The sequence below is a fragment of the Drosophila obscura genome, unplaced genomic scaffold (assembly GCF_018151105.1).
Source record: "Drosophila obscura isolate BZ-5 IFL unplaced genomic scaffold, ASM1815110v1 contig_213, whole genome shotgun sequence".
Lineage (NCBI taxonomy): Eukaryota > Metazoa > Arthropoda > Insecta > Diptera > Drosophilidae > Drosophila > Drosophila obscura.
In genome coordinates this window covers 528,421-542,739 of record NW_024542805.1, presented here as the reverse complement: position 1 = coordinate 542,739, position 14,319 = coordinate 528,421, and the positions used below count along the sequence as shown (strand labels likewise).

General features: G+C 37.1%; 1 protein-coding gene and 1 long non-coding RNA gene across 2 annotated transcripts; one reads left to right on the top strand and one right to left on the bottom strand.

The window, feature by feature from the left end:
• Positions 1-7,143: 7,143 nt before the first annotated feature.
• On the top strand, positions 7,144-8,005 carry LOC121404551. Its single transcript, XM_041594206.1, has 5 exons — positions 7,144-7,229; positions 7,281-7,497; positions 7,556-7,683; positions 7,739-7,844; positions 7,913-8,005. The coding sequence occupies exons 1-5, from the start codon at positions 7,205-7,207 to the stop codon at positions 7,977-7,979; spliced, it is 543 nt and encodes a 180-aa protein (XP_041450140.1). The 5' UTR covers positions 7,144-7,204; the 3' UTR covers positions 7,980-8,005.
• A 5,442-nt stretch (positions 8,006-13,447) lies between these two features.
• Positions 13,448-14,089, bottom strand: LOC121404550. The gene is made up of 3 exons (XR_005968073.1): positions 14,005-14,089; positions 13,842-13,934; positions 13,448-13,788 (listed from the first exon to the last, which is right to left on the bottom strand). It is a non-coding gene; the product is annotated as an uncharacterized LOC121404550 (long non-coding RNA).
• Between the last annotated feature and the right edge of the window lie 230 nt (positions 14,090-14,319).

Below are 14,319 nucleotides of genomic sequence, written 5' to 3'. Positions count from 1 at the left end.
CCTTCATTTAATCTCAATTATTCTATCCTTATTAATCTTACTCTGTCCCCTGTAAATACTTGCGTCGACTTCTTCGTTGGGTTGCACCTTCTTGACGTAGTTACTTCTCACGTCGTTTGTCTTGCCTGCACCACTACACACGTCTGATGGATGATGCTGTTGCCTGTGTATGTGGGTGCCACTCTCTGGATTCTGCTCTGCTCTGTTTTTTCTCTTGGTTTTGATCCACTGTTGTTACTACTTGCTTCCCTGTATCTCAGTTTCTCACAGTTCTACGTAGTAGTTTTCAACACTCTTTGGTGCACTCTATACAATGTGCCTCGTTACCATTTGCTTCACTGCCTCTCACAGTTTCACATAATACATTTTTCTCGTCTCTTGCGCACTCTCCGTGTGCCTTCTTTCTCCTTCTCGTTGTCTTCTTTGATTTTTCCTTCGCTCACGCGTGCACGAACATAACGGATATTGCTGTTACTGCTCTTCTGCTTGCGGTTGCTGTCATATGCCGTCTTCGCCGCTCTCGTAGTATTTCACCATACTCATAGGCTATTGTGAAATTGCCATTTTGGTGTGTGTGTGTCGCTCAATGTGCTTTCTCGCCCAATTTTTCTGCACTTTCGGCGATCTGCTTTTCCTGGGTGTTTTGTGCTATATTGCAGTAATGTTGCAACAATTTAATGATTGATGTACACCATTGCTTTTTAAATTTCTTGGACGAGCCCCCATTAATGTGGTGATGAACTGGTTCTCTTCGATTAAGACTCTCTGTCACTGTGATAACGTGCTGCTTGCAATTAGACTTACGCTTGAGTTATTTAAAATAAGGTTTCGTCTTTGTTCGTATATTATATTCGTATATATATAAATATAATGGTATTTAACTTAAGTTTTCACAATTTCTCAATTCTGTTCTCAATTTTTATCCGAGCTGAGCAGAACTCTACTCTTCCGATTATTCGATTCCTCTTCTTTGCTTGATCAACTCGATATTAATCTACTCGATTTTTAATATTAGGGATATTCTTGCTTATGACTTTCCTACATATATGTTTCCTGTTGCTGCCATAGCTCTGTGAAAAGTGAAGACACGTCGAATTACATTATTTTCAAGTTCTCCAATCACACAAATTATCCAATTTAATAATGTAGTAATATTATTAAATACAAACACTGGCGGAACAATTAGAACATAAAGGAAAAGTGAAAAGAAAGTGAAGTTTGTGAAAGAAGCTAGAGGTACGTTATACCCCTGTGGAAAAATAGGGTTCTTACGAAATTTTTTTATCCAGGAAAAGGGGTACTGGGAGATCGCAATACACCCAAGTCGGTACGACCACCAAACTACGATAGCACCGAAAACTGCACAACTGAGTGGTTGTCCACTTTCCCGCTGCGGATAGAGTCGATACTGACTCGCCGACGTTGGGCTAGCCCAATATCGGCAATCATTCCCTGTTTTTTCGAAGACCCCGCTACAGATACAGCCTTTCTGGATATGGCCACGACTAAGAGAAGGCTGTCCCAACCTGTGAATCCCAAGTTCCGGAGGACTTAATCATCCCGAACTTACCCCAAATAGACAAGAGATTAAGTAATCGGGCTAGCCAAAACCACATTGCATCAGAACCGCTGTTTCATACATACCTCCATCACCAAATCAGTATCATATAAAAAGCTTTTCTTTGCTCCCCTAAGGCATAGCTGTTTATACCTTCATATTCTTGTTTCGGTTACTATTGTCTTAGCTATTGCATTAACTATATAACTTCTTCTAATGGACACATTCGTAAAGTAACTGAAGATTGTGGAAACTGAGCAATATGAGTTTGGAATAATATAATTCTCTTTATATATATGGGTATGTAACCTGATCAACTTATATATTACACAGCGTATATGAAGCCATAATGTCATCTTGGGCCCAACGATACATCGATGAGTATTTAACAACTACTGTGAGTACAAATAGTGGCTGAAACCACAATGTAGATATGCCAATGCAGGCGTAGATCTGGTACGATATATATGTATATATATATATACTGTCTTGAAGTGTATGTTCGCCTCTAAGGCTCAAGTAATTATTTTGAAGAAGACTAGACTAAAGACTAGGGACGATTACCACCACTGTTCCCTTATCAGACGAAAGAAGAAGTATATCTCTTCTACTAGCTTTCTAAATGCGTATCGGCGCAGATTTGTAATCAAGTTTTTTTTTATTGTTATTAACGTATAGATTCCGTGTATGATTCTCGAAGCGCATTATATTGATTTGTGTCAGTAAAACTGTGTAGCTGTGTGTGAAAAAATCGCAGATTGATTAGGAAATACAGTGCTCTGTCCGAACTTCTCGGACATTGTCCAGCAATTTGAGAAGGTTATAAATGCATAAGAAATAGTTTCGTAGTGAAAATAGAGGAACGCGCTAGAAGAGTTTTTTTTTGTCTGTTTATTGTATCTTGTGAGAATGATGAGGTAAGGAAAGACGGACATTAGGAGACAAGAAATTCATTGATAGAGAGTTTTTTTGTTAGTGTTTGAATATAAGATAATGGCGAAAATGCCGGTAGCACATAGCAACGAAAATCTTGGGGATATTTGCGAACCAAGCAATCCCTTTTGTCAAATTTGTAATTCCATAAATTTTGTATAGTTGAAACACTCACGGCTACACCAGCATGTCCGATATGTGCGGCAGGCTGCCTTCTTTCGCAACTACGTTATGGTAACAATACGCTGGCGGCGGAACTGGGAGACACAGTCGGAGGAACTGAGACAGGAATCGGAGATAACTTAGTTACAAAGGGAACACATTCTTTGAAAAGAACGGGAAGTCATTTTAAAAAGAGAGGCAGAGGTAGGCCCATGAATCCACAAGGAGGCGTGACTACTAGATCAAGACTACTAGACTACTAGACATGTTGAGCATGGTCGGTCTGAACAGGAAGAACATATTTCGGAAAAATCGCAAGACGATATAGTAAGATATATTCAGAATGCCTTAAGTGTACAACAAGAAAACATTTTAGATGATATGGTTGAAATTTTAAATAGGAACATCGAGGAGACAATTCAGAGACAGCTGGCACCCCTCAATCTAAGCAATGCCAACCAATCTGTGGGGAACTGTGAGTCTGGCCATAGGCAGATCTGTCTATCTGGCTTACGCACTTCTTTGACAGAAAATAGCTCGAATAACAATAGTAGCCGAAGCAGGTCAAATGCACAGATAGCACCAACAAAAGCGGCTAGCATAATTCAAAACTGGCGGATAAAGTTTGATGGTTCGAGAAATTGCATGAGAATGGAAGAATTTATCTATCGGATACGGTCGTTAACTGAAGAAAACTTTAATAATGATTACCAGCTTCTTTGCGACCATCTATATCTCTTGTTTGCTAATAAGGCCAGCGATTGGTTTTGGAAATTCCACCGTAACAATACCAATTTTTCTTGGGAAACCTATTGTGTTGAATTTCGAAAACGATTTGAAGAGGCTGAGACTGATCTTGACATATGGGAAAAGATAAGGAAGCGAAGACAAGGTGAAAATGAATCTTTTTATGATTACAATAGTCAACACTAGAATTAGGCTGTGGCCCAAAATATAGATTCTTATAGATTTCGGGGTTTAAAATTTTAAATGAATTATGGTTTCTTTTTATGGTGTAGTTTTTTTTTAAAGAATTTTTTAAAATCTAGTACTTTTTTTTTTTTCCAGAGGTAGTGTTTCTATTTTTCACATAACTTAAGTATCTTATATCTGGTTGACCCAGACTCTTTGTATCTGCAACTTAACGCCTGGAAGATATTAAGCTTTCAAATTCAAATTTTATCATTTTTTTGCGGTACTTTTTTTTCAAAATTTTGACTTTAAAAACTCGGGAAAAGTAGAAAAAAAATTATATCCTGTGACTTCTTTTTTTTTTTTTGTATAGGTGCATTATTTAGGCGTCGTTTAAGGTATTACTCATTAGAATATATGGATAAACGGTCAATTTGCAGACGTTTGACCAAAACAACTCAAAAATAATTTTACATGAAATTAGTGCTTTTATTTTTCACAGAACTTAAGTATCTTATATCTGGTTGCATAGAACTTTGCTGTTCTGAAAAGCTGACAAACGCAGCTATAAAACCGACCCAGAATTTTTGTATCTACAGCTTAACGCCTGGAAGATATTAAGCTTTCAAATTCCATCATTTTTTGTGGTATTATTTTTAGAAATTTTGACTTTAAAAACTCGGAAAAGTCGAAAGAAAACTAGTTCTTGGCCAACATTTTTAGTTTTAGATGCGCATTATTTAGGCGCGTTTAAAGTATTTTTCATTAAAATCTATGGATAAACGGTGGAGCTAAAATTCGTTAACCAAACCTCAAAAGTGAAAAAATAGAGAAAAAGTAATTTTTAACAAGAATTCAACCCCTTTTCGTTTGCTTTGCTTCCAATTAGCAGTTGGGCCCGCAACCTTCCAAAAAGTATTTATAGCTGCGTTTGTCAGCTTTTCAGAACAGCAAAGTTCTATGCAACCAGATATAAGATACTTAAATTCTGTGAAAAATAAAAGCACTAATTTCATGTAAAATTATTTTTGAGTTGTTTTGGTCAAACGGCTGCAAATTGACCGTTTATCCATATATTCTAATGAGCAATACCTTAAACGACGCCTAAATAATGCACCTATACACAAACAAAAAAATAGAAGTCACAGGATATAATTTTTTTTCTACTTTTCCCGAGTTTTTAAAGTCAAAATTTTGAAAAAAAAAGTACCGCAAAAAAATGATAAAATTTGAATTTGAAAGCTTAATATCTTCCAGGGGTAAGTTGCAAATACAAAGAGTCTAGGTCAACCAGATATAATATACTTAAGTTATGTGAAAAATAGAAGCATTACCTCTGGAACAAAAACAAAAAAAAAATACCAGATTTTAAAAAATTCTTAAGCCTAGTACTCAGATCGAAAAACTGTTTGCTAGCAAACAGATGTCATATATTTTTCGAGCGACCAGTGATGTAACCAGAGGTGTGCACTGCATTCCAAACGGTTACACTGCTCAGACCGCTGCTTGGTTTTGTTTAAAGTTAACAAAATGCAATTCTTCGGCTGGGGCCGCTCTTCCCAGGCATATCCTGGGCTCCCCAATATTTTATTGGCAAGGTAATGTGTCTGACTATCAGCAGCAGCAGATGGCGACGCCACCCGTGCCGACCACCGTGAAGACAAACTGTTTTGAAAGCAATATTTGTTTTATATATATGAAAATTAATAAAAATATTATATTATAATATCCATATAATTGTCCTTTATATAATGCTGCATTAATTAGATTTTATTTGTCTTCATTATTAAAATATTTCATTTGGTTTATTGCTGGCAAAAGATATCAAATTGAAATCTTTTTCGAGGTGGGTCGAAACATACCAAAAAAACAAGCATATACTTCGGATACTTTTCCAGTATATACCGACCTTTTTGTTTTTTGATCTGAGTACTGCCTTCCGTACAGAGCCTAGAAAACAGTTTTTGCCGTAAAAAATTTCTTATCGGTTTCATACAAATATCAACCCTGATTCTGTTCGCGAGGTGTTTTTTTCGATCTGAGTACTAGGCTTTAAAAAAAAACTACACCCAAAGAAACCATAATTCGTTAAAAATTTTAAACCCCGAAATCTATAAGAATCTATATTTTGGGCCACAGCCTAATTCTAGTGTTGACTAGTGTAATCATCAAAAGATTCATTTTCACCTTGTCTTCGCTTCCTTATCTTTTCCCATATGTCAAGATCAGTCTCAGCCTCTTCAAATCGTTTTCGAAATTCAACACAATAGGTTTCCCAAGAAAATTGGTATTGTTACGGTGGAATTTCCAAAACCAATCGCTGGCCTTATTAGCAAACAAGAGATATAGATGGTCACAAATAAGCTGGTAATCATTATTTAAGTTTTGTTCAGTTAACGACCGTATCCGATAGATAAATTCTTCCATTCTCATGCAATTTCTCGAACCATCAAACTTTATCCGCCAGTTTTTAATTATGCTAGCCGCTTTTGCTGGTGCTATCTGTGCATTTGACCTGCTTCGGCTACTATTGTTATTCGGGCTATTTTCTGTCAAAGAAGTGCGTAAGCCAGATAGCCAGATCTGCCTATGGCCATACTCACAGTTCCCCACAGATTTTTTGGCATTGCTTAGATTGAGGGGTGCCAGCTGTCTCTGAATTGTCTTCTCGATGTTCCTATTCAAAATTTCAACCATATCATCTAACATGTTTTCTTGTGGTACACTTAAGGCATTCTGAATATATCTTACTATATCGTCTTGCGATTTTTCCGAAATATGTTCTTCCTGTTCAGACCGACCATGCTCTACATGTCGCGATCTTGATCTAGTAGTCACGCCTCCTTGTGGATTCATGGGCCTACCTCTGCCTCTCTTTTTAAAATGACTTCCCGTTCTTTTCAAAGAATGTGTTCCCTTTGTAACTAAGTTATCTCCGATTCCTGTCTCAGTTCCTCCGACTGTGTCTCCCAGTTCCGCCGCCAGCGTATTGCTACCATAACGTAGTTGCGAAAGAAGGCAGCCTGCCGCACATATCGGACATGCTGGTGTAGCCGTGAGTGTTTCAACTATACAAAATTTATGGAATTACAAATTTGACAAAAGGGATTGCTTGGTTCGCAAATATCCCCAAGATTTTCGTTGTTCCGGCATTTTCGCCATTATCTTTATTCAAACACTAATAAAAAAACTCTCTATCAATGAATTTCTTGTTTCCTAATGTCTGTCTTTCCTTAGCTCATCATTCTCACAAGATACAATAATCAGACAAAAAAAAACTTGTCTAGCGCGTTCCTCTATTTTCACTTCGAAACTATTTGTTGTGAATTGTTTATGTTTTACGTTAATAGCCTTTTCACACTGGGGACCATCCACCATCCATTTCTGGGATGGTCCATAAGGTTTTGCCGTTCCGAAAATTTCCCAGTTATTCCACCATCCATCTGGGATGTTCCTAATTCTCACGTTTCAGTGCGGTATTTTTTCGATAATTGTCAAATGCAACCATATTTCACAACAAAAAATCGGAGATCACTACGAAAATGTATACAATGACAGACAGGAAAATATAAAAATAAAACAAAACAACCCCATCAGATCTCACAAAGCACGCAAAAAATAAAAAAACATCAAATAAAAATGGAAGGAGCAGTAAATGGCGGTGGTAAGTTTAATAGATATCATTTTTGAATACCCATATATCACAATATTGCAGCACATAAGAAAACAGCCAGTGGAAGGGTCAAGTGGACCACAGAAATGGAGAACCTACTCATTGACCTGTGGCAAGAAAATATAGACGATTTGCGGGGAGTCCGTAAGAACTCCCACGTTTATATGGAGATGGCCCAGACCATGAAGGAGGGGTGTGATCTCGATGTAGGATGGACAGAAGTACGAACGAAGGTTGAAAACTTGACCAAAAAATACAGGTAAATATTATTAGATTTGGTAAACAATAAATTGTTGATTCCATTTTATTTTCATATGGATGGAAAAAAATAAAGTGGGGCCAAGCGGAGGGGCTCCCTCTGGATGGCAGCATTTCGAGAAGCTGCAAGCCTTTTTAGGAGCCTTCCGAGTAAACAACTTGGAGCAAAGCACCCTGGATAACGAGAGTAAGTTAAATAAAATTATGTATTGATTACGTTCATTATGTTATGTTCATTGCAGATATTAATGAGTTTTTTTCGGACGTGATCGAGGTGGACCTAGATGGATCCTGCAGCTCCAGCGCACTCTCTGTGAGCAATGGGCCCCCACAGAAGCGCACCAATCTGGATAGTTGCTCCGCGGGCAGGGCGCCAGCGCCAAGGACACCAAGGCACCACAGGCGGCCCCAGGAGCGATCCGAACCCAGACGACGTTTCAAACTGACTTCATGCAATTTTTAAGAGAAAACAAACAGCAGTAGTAAGTTTTTATAATAAATTTCTTGTCTGTTTAAATTTAAGTAATTATAATAAATGAATAAAACTAATTATTTAAATTTATTCTATTCACACAATATGTTGCAATTGCAGATCGTATCTGTTCTGCTGAATGATTATAATCATATCGACTCACACCCAAACAAAGATTATTTTCTTTCACGTTTCATGTTTTGTGACTAGTGCTTATGTTTTCTGCCGGAAATATAATAAAAAAATATTGCTGCGATCGGGCTGTTCTCTCTGCTCACTTAAAGGTAGTTCCCATTTTTCATTAATTGAGCTGTTGTGCATGTTTAACATGTTGTGTAAAATGCAACAGCACAATATAATGGCACTATTGTTTTTATAATGACTATCCAGGCCTTTTCCAATAATGCGGAATCTGGCTTTTAAGTGCCCGAAAGCATTTTCCACAACTCGCCTAGCTTTGGAAAGGTTGTAATTAAAAGTGCGCTGTTCTAAAGACGCTGCTGTAGAAAAAGGGTATGGCTTCATAAGCTTCTTTGAGAATCTGAATTCCGAGTCCCCAATCAGCGTTACTGGCACCTTTACTCCGTTAATTTCCTTCGATTTTTCCTCAAGCAATGGCGACTCTTCGATACGCTTTCCAAGGCTTGACTTTTGGTAAATCATCGAGTCGTTGCATCTTCCTGCGGATCCGATGTTTACATACGTAAATCTATATCTGAAGTAGATTGAAATTAAATATTTTAATAATTAAGTAAATAACTTGAAAATATTTGTTTAGGTGCGAATATCTTAGCCTGTAGTCTACCATTGCAAATAATACTGTTGAATACCAGCCTTTGTAATTGTGGTGGTCGACTGCCTCAGCTGCAGGTGGTTTTATTTCGATGTGACATCCATCTAACATAAAAATTAAGTGATGAAATTAATTTACATATATGTATATACATATATTATGGATGATTTTATTGCATTATTACCAATTGAACCTAGGCACTGAGGAAACCCAATTTCTTCAAATCCTTGGACACACTCGTCAATTTTCTCTGAAGTGAGATAGTTTTTGGGCATGTATTCCTCTGAGAATTCGTTGATGAATGCTCTGCAAAACTCATGCAGGATATTGCAGACGCTGTTGGCTGACACTCCGAAAAGCCTACCGACTGTTCGGTACTCAGAAGAAGATCCCAAAGTATATAAAGATATGGCGATACGCTTCTCCAGAGGAATTGCAGCTCGGCAGTTTGTGTCCTTCTTCCGTAGCACTTCTAAGCGAGTAACCAACAGAGAAAAGCAGGATCTCTCCATCCTAAAACTTTCCTTAAAAAACGCCTCGTTGTTTTCGGGTACATCCTTCTCCCAAAATGTACTGAACCGGTTCTGAAAAACATAACACTTTAAACATTGGTTGCATTTATTAGAAGCACTCACCACAACCTTCCGGGCTTCAGTGTTTTCAAAACAGATATCCATTCTATTATCTCCTCCTCGTCAAAGTTATCCTCATCATCATCGTCCATGTCCAACAACAAGATTAGCTTGTGCAAGAATATGTTTTGCTGCTGAATCACATTCACGACCATTGAAATGTTATTTATATTCATTTTAATTAAAGTAAACAAATTTTCACCGCACGAAATTGTAAGCAACAACTGTTTGTCATGGATGGTGGATGGTGTCAATGTGAATCGGTGTTTCACATCTTTCAAAAATTCCCACCGTTCCCCCAGGATGGACTCAGTGTGCAGAGAGTATAACACTTTAAGTTTGATTTTAAACCGATAAATATCGATTATAATAATGTGACCACTTTATGAATATTTTAGTATTTAAGAAGTCTGTTAAGTGGACATCCCTGAAAAAAGGCGAATGAAGTCGAAGTCGAAAATAAAGAGAATAAAAATTGGTCGCTCGCGCCGGATATTTATATTCATTCAACAGGTACGACACAACATTAAATGGTCGATCGAGCCGGATATTTATATTCATTCAACAGGTACGACACAACATTAAATGGTCGATCGAGCCGGATATTTATATTAGTTCAACAGGTACGACAAAACATTAAATGGTCCTTCGAAGCCAGCGGAACGGCACATGGAAAATACAGAAGCTATTTCACAACCAGAATTTCATCAGCATAAGTGTATGTACCCTGACGCGGAGACACACACAGACAAGCCCTGCTGGAAATTTCAGTAGCATCTGAAGTGAGTGTACCCTGACACGAGTGCACAAACAAGCACTTTGGTGTACGAATTAAGGTGTGTGTATGTAAGGCCGAGTACAGTTCCTGATAACTTGGACATACCACACTGCGACATATGTGCACACATTTAGCAGACAGCGAACATGTCACAAACACGTAGTGGAAAGACAACGTCAAAAAAAGCAAAATCTGATGACAGCAAAGAAAATATGGCAAGTGCAATTCATCTTGGAAACGCCTCCCAGCCTGACCAAACTGTGGTGCAGGCATCGACTCCTTATCCAGCAGCAAAAAAGACAGTACCAACGGAACAAACAGTGCACTCACAAAAGTCAACGAGGGCCCAGAAGCTACAAATTGAAATGGAACATTTTAGGCGGCAGCAAGAGATTATGCAACAACGTGCGTTACTGGATTGCAAAGAGAAACAAGATCAGATGCAGCGACAATTCGAGATAGCGCAACTGGAGGATGACAACGACGAACAAGATGGCAGCCAAGATCCTGATGCTGAAAACGACGAAGAGCAAGCGGCAAGTAGAACACGAGAGTGGGTTAAAAGACAGCCTAATCAATTATTTTCTGACAATGGTGATGTAGGAGAAAGCCAAGAAAATATGGGTAATACAAATTTAATGCAGACATTCATGGCTAGACAAACTGTTTCACAAAAGTTACCTTTTTTTCTGGAAATCCACTTGAATGGCCGATATTTTATGCTGAGTTTCAAAACAGCAATGAAATCTGTAAGTTTTCTAACTATGAAAATATAAATCGGTTGAGAAAGGCACTATCTGGGCGTGCAAAAGAATCCGTTCAATCACTTTTGTTATTACCAAGTAATGTTCCAGTTATTATTGATTTCTTAAAAAAAAGATTTGGAGATCCAACCAACATTATTGACATTTGATTAGCATCAAAATTACCCTCGTAAAAGAAGATAAAACTGAAAGGCTTATTAGTTTATGACACCCTTACTAATCTGATACATACATTATTGACATTTGAAGAATTTGATCATATTCGCAATCCACTTTTGTTTGACGACATTTTGGAACTGCCATTATCTCAGCGTCTTGCCTTAATGCATTTTACCAAGTACAAAAAATAATGAGCCGAAATAATAGTTTTTCACAAATGGCTGGTAAGAAGTTAAAGCAGCGCAGCGTTAGGTTCGGGCAATAAAACAAGAACAACTCTGACTGTTTCAAATCAATTAACATATGACAAAAAGGACAAGTCTCAATATTGTAACTTTTCAAACAAACTAACCATTATGTATCAACATGCGTTAAATTTAAATCATTAGATATTGACCAACGATGGGACATGTTAGTAAAAATCGATTATGTATATCATGTCTTTGCAAACCATATAATGAAAATTGCCAGCGAAGAAACCATGCCAAATTGACAATTTTACCAAACATACAACACATATACATAAGAATAGACTGCCAAATCAATATTGTGCAATTCCCAGAGTTTTCAGAACCAAAGATAGAACAGAAATTAATTGTCATAAATTATGATAACCACAAAGTTCTTCTAAAGGTAGTACCCATTTCGATTATTGGTCCAAAGACAATCGAGACATTTGCGCTTTTGGATGAAGCTTCCACTGTGCCTCTTTTGGATCAAGATCTTGCTGACGAATTGGGTTTAGATGGTCCTATTAGACCATTGAAAATGCAGTGGACGAATATGAGGTGTATGAGCAGAGTGAGTCAAGGTAATTTGAGTCTGTATCAAGGAAAGGGTCAATCATCAAAGTCACTTAGGTTAGAAAAGTTAAAACGATTTGGGGTCTTAATCTCCCGGTTCAGTCTTTGGATGTTGATAGTTTGACTGACAAGTGGACATTTTTAAAACCATTTGTTAATCAGTCTTACTGTAGGGACAACCCAAATTGTTAATTGACAAGATAATTGGTCGGTTATTATAACACGAAACTCAATACGAATCATTCACTGGCCCAGTTGAAGTAAGCATCGCTGGGCTGGGTGATTCATGGAATTATTGATCCTAATAGATGTTCTGGCCAATCAGATTATACCTTTCATATTAGAAATTGCATGGATGAACAAAATGATAGGGACGATATAGATTCGTTACAAGATCTAGTCAAATCATACTGGAATTTAGAAAATGAACTGACTACTGTAAGGATAATCCGATCTCCCTTGATGATAAAAAGTTTAGAATTATTGACAAAACTTTAAGGTAAATAGTTTGAAGTGGGACTATTTTGGAAAAATGAAAATGTTAACTACCAGAAGTTACTCTAATGCCTACAATAGATTGATAGCCCTAGAGAAACTTGACAACTCAAAATATCAACAAAGATACCAAGACATGATAGATTCATATATAACTAAGGATATATAAGAAAATTGGATATAAATGAGGAGCGTAAACACCTTTGACTTTTTATCTCCCACACTTGGTGTAGTTAATAACAATAAACCAGAAAAGCTTTGAATATTATTTGATGCAGCATCAAGGACACATGATTTAGCTTAAATGATTTCTTATTAGCGGACCCGATCTATATAGCCAACTGATCTCCGTATTAATGAATTTCCTAGACATAAAATAGCGTTCGTTGGCGACATAAAGGTGATGTTCCTTCAAATACAAATACGCGACGAGGACCGACACGCGCAGAGAATTCTCTGGCGAGGAACGGATCGCCATTCAAACCCGGACGTAGACAAGAAACCGCAATGCACTGGATTTTAAAGACAAGTTTCCCCAAGCCTGTAACGATATACTAAATAATCATTACATGGATGACTATCTAGGTGGAGCAAGACGTAGTGCAGTGAATTTGATAATCAAGTTAATATATTCATGAAAAGCTGGGTTTCATATGTGTAACTGGGTTTCAAACTCACAAGACGTTTTGACAATTTAATAAGAAAAGAACAGAAACTGATATAAAACCAATTAAAATTAACTCAAGAACGAATCCTAGGTATGATGTGGGACTTCAAAGCAGATTTTTTTGCATTTAATTTGAACTTTACGAAAGCACCTTCTGATATTTTAAACGTATTTAAACGACCAACTAAGCATCAAGTCCTTAAAATAACAATGTCAATCTTCGACCCTCTAGGGTTCCTGTCAAATTTACTTATTGCCAACAAAATTCTTACAAGCCATTTGGGACAGCGGAATTGGTTGGGATGATTTAATCATTGACGAAAATTATGAGATTTGAAAAAATTGTGCAAAAATATAGGGAAGATACAAGAATTCAAAGTACCAAGACAAATGACAACTCTTTTAATTGACAAATGTGACATTCAATTAAACATATTTTGCGACGCATCAAAGAGTGCCTATGCCGCTTGTGCATACTTGCGATTCAGCGATTCACATACAGTAGAATGTTCATTGGTAATGGCAAAATCCAAAGTAGCTCCATTAAAGCCAAAGTCTATACCAAAATTAGAGCTACAAGGAGCATTACTAGGAGCTAGATTAGGCAAAGCTGTAAAAAAAATTCTAAATGTTCGGATAAGCAAAACATGCTTGTGGACTGATTCAGAAATAGTTCTGCATTGGCTTAAATCCAGCAGTAAGCGATTTAAAATGTTTGTGGCACAGCGACTGGGTGAAATTCAAGAATTAACGAATGCGATTGGAAATATGTACCCACTAACCTAAATCCAGCCGACCAAGCAACAAAAATCTTAAAATTCGATTTCGCCACCAGTGATGTATGTCCGAAATGAAAGTTAAGTAAGGACTTTCGCCTGGACAAAACATCGATTGAACAGGAGTATGTACATATAGTCACTGAGATATCTAATACGATTGAAATACCTGACGTATCCAGATTTTCCAACTGGATGAAATTTTTACGCACGACTGCTTGTGCATTAAAATTTATAGATCGACTTAAAAAGACAAACGACTCAGAATTTTTAAGTGAATTGACAATTAAGAATATAAACAGAGCAGAATATGTAATATACAAGAAATTGCAGCTAGATTTTTACCTAAGCGAAATTGACTGTTTTATGAAGTCAAAAGCTATCCATAATTTAAGCACTTTAAAGTCACTTACAGTTATTATGACAGACGATGGATTGTTACGAATACAAGGACGATTGAACAACATTGACGAAGCCCAGTTTA

Excerpts from the sequence above, each read along its gene's own strand:
- LOC121404551 (XM_041594206.1), top strand. The coding sequence starts at position 7,205 with ATGGAAGGAGCAGTAAATGGCGGTG. Across the intron at positions 7,230-7,280 it reads AGGAGCAGTAAATGGCGGTG|CACATAAGAAAACAGCCAGT; the intron begins GTAAGTTTAATA and ends ACAATATTGCAG. Across the intron at positions 7,845-7,912 it reads CCACAGAAGCGCACCAATCT|GATCCGAACCCAGACGACGT; the intron begins GGATAGTTGCTC and ends GGCCCCAGGAGC.